At 41.9% G+C, this 7,307-nt stretch overlaps 2 protein-coding genes across 2 annotated transcripts; both read left to right on the forward strand.

Annotated features, from left to right (window-relative positions):
* Positions 1–489: 489 nt before the first annotated feature.
* On the forward strand, positions 490–1,539 carry LOC122738713 (glycine-rich cell wall structural protein 1-like). Its single transcript, XM_043980657.1, has 3 exons — positions 490–579; positions 940–1,116; positions 1,225–1,539. Exons 1-3 carry the CDS (start codon positions 490–492, stop codon positions 1,537–1,539), a joined length of 582 nt encoding a protein of 193 aa, XP_043836592.1.
* Positions 1,540–1,574: 35 nt separating this feature from the next.
* Positions 1,575–4,556, forward strand: ARF6 (ADP ribosylation factor 6). The gene has a single exon (XM_043984091.1). The coding sequence runs from the start codon at positions 1,713–1,715 to the stop codon at positions 2,238–2,240; it is 528 nt and encodes a 175-aa protein (XP_043840026.1). The 5' UTR covers positions 1,575–1,712; the 3' UTR covers positions 2,241–4,556.
* The last annotated feature ends 2,751 nt before the right edge of the window (positions 4,557–7,307 follow it).

Raw genomic sequence — 7,307 nt, forward strand, 5'->3', positions numbered from 1 at the left:
CTAAGACTTGGAGGGGAAAAAATCCCTTAATAGAATCATGGGATTTTCAGTTGGAAGGTACTTTTGAGGTCGCTTAGTCCAACCCCATTCTACAGACCAGGAAACAAGGTCCAAGGTCACATGGCCAGGACTGGAGGCCAAGTCCAGATCCCCGGCCAGACGTCAGTTTCACTCACGTGGAAGGTATTGCTCATGGCCTGGTTGGGTTGGGTCAACACTAAGTTTTAAATTTCAAACTATCTTATGCCTTGCACGGGTGGCGAGAGTTTCCACTCGGGGACATCCAAAAAAATCAGCGGCCTGGAGTGGAAACACACGCAGACACACCCCGCGGGCAGTCTGAAAACTGCAGAGAGAAATGAGTTTGGCGGACTCCACCATAGAAAAAGTTTCGGCAATAGAGGAAGCTGAAAGGGCACACCCAACGCCGGCTTAGTCCAACGAGGGGCGGGTGACAAGCTCTGTAACATCCGCGTGGGTTCCTTCCGTATGTCTTCCTCTAGCGGCGCAGGGCGGGCGCTGAGGACCGCGGGGGCGTTTGGCTCGGAGCGGCGCGAAGCAGGGAGCGGAGGGAACAGGGTCAGGCCAGGGGGAAGACCGAGACAGAAAGGAGGGGGCTTTTTAGTAAGGGGGGGCAGACTGGTCCCGCACGCTGGCAGATTTTCCCGAGGATTCCCAACCCCTGAGCCAGTGAAGCAGCTAAAACGAAAGAAATGGAAGCCTCGAGGAAGAGGAAGCAAAGAGGGTGGGAGAGCGGGAGGCGGGCGGGTAAAGCGCCAGACACCTCCCAGCCTTACTCTTTACTGCCCCGCCCCTCGCCGTCACCCACGGGAGCCTTTCGGGCCACCGTAGCCCGCGCCTCTCCTCTTCCCCGCGTGGCGCCGATGACGCCAGGCGCTAGGAGCACTCTTCTTACAGAGGTCCCTTTCTTCCGAACAGTCGGTTGCCCGCCGCTGCGCCTGCGTGGCTGAGAGGGGAAGTGAGGCGGTTTCCTCGGCGCCTTTTCCGGCTGTGGCTGGGGCTGAGCTGGGAGGAGGAAGAGGAGGAGGCGGCGGCGGCAGCGGCAGCAGCAGCAGCGTCGGCCGGGGGACCCTGCATACAGGGCGGTGGCCGGAGGTAACTGCTTGGGCTGGGTGGGGAAGGCGGGTGCTCAGGTCCTCCATTTCTTTCTCCGGAGCCCCGGCGGTAATCCCCTACTCTCCTCTCCTCTCTGTCTCCTTCCAGGAAGCTCACCGAGTCCCTCCGGGGATCAATGACCTGACGAGGAGCCGGAGCCGCCGCTGTCGCTCGGGTGGCGAGGGTCGGTGGTTCGGCGGGCGGGCGGGCCGGGGTCTCCAGCGGCGGCGGGGCCCGGAGAGACGGCAGGCAGTCGGAAGAGCGGGCCGAGCGGGAGCGGCGGCGGCGGCGGCGCTCGGTGCCTGGGGGGGAAGGGCAGTTCCGGGCTGGGCCTCACCAGGGCGGCGGCTCCCCGCGGCGCAGCTTCTGGCCGGCGGTGGCCACTGGAGGAAGCCCGGCTTGGGGCCGGTGATGTTTGACTGAGCGGGGGCCCGGGACTCGGCCCCTAGGCGGCAGCGGCGGCTCCCCCATTGCAGGCCGCAGGGCGTCCTCGCGGCTGGGCGGGATCGCTTCGGTTTCCTGGAGGCTGCGGCGGCGGCGGTGGCTAAGGGGACGCGGGACACCTGAATGCCCCCAGCCCCGGCTCCTCCGACGCGATGGGGAAGGTGCTGTCTAAGATCTTCGGGAACAAGGAAATGCGGATCCTGATGCTGGGGCTGGACGCCGCCGGCAAGACCACTATCTTGTACAAGTTGAAGCTGGGCCAGTCGGTGACGACCATCCCCACTGTGGGCTTCAACGTGGAGACGGTGACTTACAAAAACGTCAAGTTCAACGTGTGGGACGTGGGCGGCCAGGACAAGATCCGGCCGCTCTGGCGGCATTACTACACCGGGACCCAGGGGCTGATCTTCGTAGTGGACTGCGCCGACCGAGACCGCATCGACGAGGCCCGCCAGGAGCTTCACCGCATCATCAACGACAGGGAGATGCGGGACGCCATCATCCTCATCTTCGCCAACAAGCAGGACCTGCCCGATGCCATGAAACCCCATGAGATCCAGGAAAAACTGGGCCTGACCCGGATTCGGGACAGGAACTGGTATGTGCAGCCTTCCTGCGCCACCTCAGGGGATGGACTCTATGAGGGCCTCACATGGTTAACCTCTAACTACAAATCCTAATGAGCATTCACCGCCCATCACACCCCCCTCCCCAACTCCCCTCAGGAGAGAAATTTAAAAAAAAACAAACATTCATAGGATTATCACCACCATCACCTCCAAATGCCACTTTCTCTTCTTTTGAATATGGACTCTGGAGTTACTGTTTTACGGTTTGGGGGGTTTGGGTTGGGGGGGGTTCCTCTTGTGTTTTTTTCCCCCCTTTTGTTTCGTTTCGTTTGTTTTTTTTGCTTTGCGTTAGGATGCTCTAGTCTGACATTTGACATGAACACAAAGTACTAGGTGCTCTTGTTGACTTCCAGCAAATGGGGTGGGGGGAAATATAGCAACTCTTGATATGGTCCTTTATAATAATGGTTTGATTTTTTTATTTTGAGGGAATCTTTTTTTTTTTTAATGTATGTCTCCCCCCTTTTACCCAGTTACCTTATCACTTGCTGTAGATGGCTTATTTTGCATTCATGCAGACGATGTTGCAAGTCTGTTTTCATCTAGTAAACTGAAAATTATTGCTTAATCAAACTGCAGTCTGTCTTTTATATTTAAGGACTCTTTTTTTTAAAGAGTTCTAACTTTAGTAATTTCAGGTGTGTCCTTTCATATCTAAAACTAGAATGGTAAAACCTTGCCTGCAGTGGCGAACAAGTGATACCATTGTAATAACTTGCAAGTGCAAATCAGTAATGTTAAGCAGGTAATGTAAGAAGTGCTTTGAAGTGTTAGCTATTAAGTTCTGAAACATACATCATGCATGAGTAGGGATAAAACTAAATTCTCCATATCACATAGCTAGCTGTTCCTGAATGAAAATGTGAAAGTTTCAACAGGCCATAGATCTTATATTGAAAAGTTAGCAATTTAGTTGAATCTTCTCTCATTGCTTTTTTGTTCACTTCTGATTGTAGTTTAAAAATGATTCAGGCAATAGAGCAATAATGGTACACACCACTTTGATAGCTGAAACATTTTGTTACATTTTGACAAAACAAATACTTTTTTTAGTTGGCTGATAAAATAGTGAAAAACAACCGTGAGTTTTGATAATTACTAGTCTGTCTACTGTAGTGAGTTTTGAAAAATTTTTTAAAATTCAAATTATATCAATCTTTTTTCCTGACTGCAAAAGTAAACATTCCAATTTCCATATCACAGGAGTTGATTAAGTTGAAGAAATAAGTAATTTTTTTAGTTTACAAATTACCTATATCTTAGTTAATTATCAGTGAAAAAGATGGATTATTTTTTAAAAGTTTGATTTAATTTTGTGAGAATGTAGATTTAATTCATGCAGGTGGTAATCAGATTTTTTATTAGTTCACATTTATTTAAACTTAAAAAAAAGGAAAATTGATGGATGACTAGTTAAATTCCACTGATAAGAAATGCCAATAGTGGAAAATATGTAGGTAATGATCCTACATATGACGATGAATGTAAATTTATAAGTCTTGTGAAAGATAACCAGTTTGTCCGTTTGTCAGCTACAGTCAGTATAACTAGACTACATTGTTAACTGAATAGTTGAAAGTACTTTGAATCAAATGTTAATACTTGGTACAGAATTGTGCAGCAGCAGCTGGTTCTTAGGCTCAAATAATAATTTTTAGAGATCATCAAAAAGTTAAAAACTTGGAATTTAAAGAATGTATATTATAAAACCAGAAATGAGGGGTGTGTGTGTGTCTGTATGTTTGTGTGTGCACGTGGGGTTTCTGAAAAATCCACAAAAGTCTGAATGAGACACCATGCGACAGTTGTGCAGTATTAATCCTGCATGTTTTTTGACCATAAAATGTATGATGGTGCTTTTTACCAAAGATATGAGGGGCTTAAGGTTATAGAAAATTTTCTTCTTAACATTAAACAACTTGACAGATATTTTACTTAATAGACAATAGATAACAAACTTCTCTTTCTATAGAATTCGTATGGAATAGGAATGAAAATTCCTGCTGTAACTAACAGTTTAACTTCAGTGGCAAGGCCCCTGAAAATATGAGGTTGACTAAATAAAACAGTTTGGATACCCTTTAAAAAAAGATTTCTAAGGCTCCATCATAAATTTAATTCGTAGTCTTTTGAATGATTATAATTTTTAAGGTACATAAAATATGTTTGTAAAATGATATTCAAAAATTTGAGTGTACTAGTAAACACCTGAAATAAGACAAGCACAGAGAAATTCCCAAACTGGAGGAAAATTGAAGCCCTCATGCTAATAGTTCTTAAAATTCTTTTTAACTTGTCTTTTTTTGGAAACAAGCATTTGGATTGGTTAGCTATCAATTTTTAATATTAAAACTGTTTAAAAGATTTTTATATGCTTAAGTGGTTTCTTTTGAATAGGTGAAAAGGTAATGAAAATTCAGGTTCTTTGAAATGTCTGAAAAGGGAAAATGAACATTTGAAATGCCGTAGAACTTTGAATACCTTTTAGTAAGCAATTGTAAATTTCACTTCAGATTTTCCTTAATGAATGAAAAATAGTTTATAATTTTTCTAGTTAAATTCAACCATAACCATTAATAATTATGGGGCTGGTAATTACAACCTACAGGAAAAAAATCATATCTTAAGAACTCCAGTTATTTTAAAGTAACAATTTGACATTTAAAGTGCATCAACTTCTGTGTTCATGTTTTATAAGATGCATTAAGTTTTGAATGAGGTTACTCTTGTCTGAAAAAAGTAAATGAGTCTCTAGACTATCTCCCTAACAGTACAGTACTTGGAATTGTGTTTTTAATGACTGTAGTGTTGATAAAGAACTAATATGCAGAAAATAAAGAAATTACACAGCAGTTTCTCATGGTATATTACTTGTTTGAAACAGCCAAGCATATGGTATATTGGGTTCCTGCATACAAAAAGAGTTTAAAGTGCTTTTGCTATTTGCTAGTTTGTCTTTAGTTTTAGGAAGTGCATATTTTTGGTTTCATAAGGTGCGTTTGGGCCTTTACATTTTTTTTTTTTGCAGAAAAAGTAAATTTGAACAGTCATAATTCCTTGATTTTAAAATAGAACATAGACCAGAAATATAATTGAGAGCTACTTAAAAACTTTGGTACAGCAGCTTGTTATGTGACTGTTCACATAGAGTATGAATTTTTGGAATACAGTTACATTCACAAAGAGTGTGGCCTACTTCTTACATTTTAGAAGTCCTACAGGGGAGGCTTGTTTGATAAAGATAGAATAGCAGTTGCTTATAAAATGGCTTAGTAAATGAAGGATACTTTGGATACTTTATTTGTAAAGAATTCTTGTTTGTTTTAGAACATTAAGACCTTTGTATTGTTTTTTAAAAAAAAAATACCTCATTCCCCTAGTGAAAATCTATATAATTATATACTGAGCCCTCTTTTGTTACTTAGTTTCATTCTAATGACAGTAATTGAAAAGAATTTCTAAAATGTCAAGCATTTTGTGATAATACAGTATAATAGAAAGAACACTGGATTTGGAGTCAGAAGTCATGGCTTTGATTCCAGGCTCTGCTACCTGTGTGACCTTGGGAAAGTTGCTTAACTCAGTTTTCTTATCTGCAGAATGAAGAGATTGGACTAGATGATCCCAAAGGTCCCTTCCAGCACAAAATCTTATGATCTTTTGTTACATTATTAGCCTTAACTTGTATTTATGTTTGCTTATAAAACAGTTAAAATCCAAACCGGGACAGGTTCACTAAATTTCCAGTTACTGTTTATATCCTGATGCTGTGAGATCACTGTCTTAAATGTATGTTAAAGCAAGCTCTGAAAAGGGGATATAAAACTGTAGCAATTATAAATGATGACTTTCAGTGACTAAATAGTCACACACAAAAGCTTAATGTCAGCTTTACACGGGATCTAGTTACATTTAGTATTTACATATAGATTATATATTTTTAAAGGTTAAAAAAGAAAGGTCACAGGATTAGGTAGATCCCAAAATGGCAGGTCAGCAGGTTGAAGACAGCCTTAAGATCATAGAATCAGATTTGAAATTAGAAGGGATCTTATAGGTTATCTGTTTTAACCTCCTCATTTGACAGATGAGATAATGAGGGTGGAGAGGGATGAAGTGACTTAGTAGAGATCACACTTGCAATGAATGACAGCTAGGATTTGAACCCAGGTCTTCTAAACTCCAAATTTAGTACATGATATTGCACTGTGCTGCTTTGTTGATACAAGTAAGTTTTTGCCCTGCTCTACTAAATTTGCAAATAGCAGTTGTTAAGTTGTATGTGTATTTTGAAGTGAACAAAAAATATAGATATGAAAGTGATCCTCTTAAATGTATATCACTGTTAAGGCAAGTGCTACCTCTATTGTTTAAAAAAAGACTAGCAATTTTAAGTTATGACTTAAAGGAAAGGAAGTAGAAGTTTTCTGTGGAATATTCTGAAAACGTTAGTTTTAAAAAATAATTTGGGATTTAGAAATGTTTGGTCCATGGCTTTAACTTCCCTGCACCTCCAATGGGGAGGGTGAGATTTCCTTTAAAGTCCCTGTCAGCTTTAAGAGTTTATAATATATAGATCAATAAAACATTTCAACTATAGTATATTAACCTTCTTAAAGGTATTTATAACAAGAATCTTACAAATTAAGTTTCTGTATTTTCCCTCAGAAAAGGAAATAAATGACCTCTTATATTTTAAAATGAAGTAGCTCCCTTACTGTAATTATTTTGCTTTTAAAAACCATTTTAATGCAGTGATTTACAATAGTGTAAAGACATCAACAATTGTGTTGAACTACTAGGGATACAAATACAAAATGGTCCTTCTTCAAAGTGCTTACATTCTACTAGGAGAAAACAACGTGTATGCAGTTAAGCATATTCAAAAGAATTTTTGTATGTGTGTGTGTGTGCAGCTGGCCACTGAGGACAAGATGAAAAGCCAATGTAGGCTTTGTAGCACTGAGCAGTATTTGAGATGAAAGTGTAAAGGGAGGGTATTTTGGGCATGGGGGACAGCCTGGACAAAGCACAGAATCAGGAGATTGGGTGCCGTGTATAGGCAACAACAAACAGTATGGCTGGAGAATTTGTGTAGTCAGACAGGGAAGACAGGTT

This window comes from Dromiciops gliroides, chromosome 2 (assembly GCF_019393635.1).
Source record: "Dromiciops gliroides isolate mDroGli1 chromosome 2, mDroGli1.pri, whole genome shotgun sequence".
NCBI classification, from domain to species: domain Eukaryota; kingdom Metazoa; phylum Chordata; class Mammalia; order Microbiotheria; family Microbiotheriidae; genus Dromiciops; species Dromiciops gliroides.

What these genes read in the sequence shown, in the direction of transcription:
- ARF6 (XM_043984091.1), top strand. Translation starts at nt 1,713, where the DNA reads ATGGGGAAGGTGCTGTCTAAGATCTTCGGGAACAAGGAAATGCGGATC.
- LOC122738713 (XM_043980657.1), top strand. Translation starts at nt 490, where the DNA reads ATGTCTTCCTCTAGCGGCGCAGGGCGGGCGCTGAGGACCGCGGGGGCG. An exon ending in CAGGGAGCGGAGGGAACAGG is followed by an intron (nt 580 to 939) that starts GTCAGGCCAGGG and finishes TCTTCCGAACAG; the next exon opens with TCGGTTGCCCGCCGCTGCGC. An exon ending in ATACAGGGCGGTGGCCGGAG is followed by an intron (nt 1,117 to 1,224) that starts GTAACTGCTTGG and finishes GTCTCCTTCCAG; the next exon opens with GAAGCTCACCGAGTCCCTCC.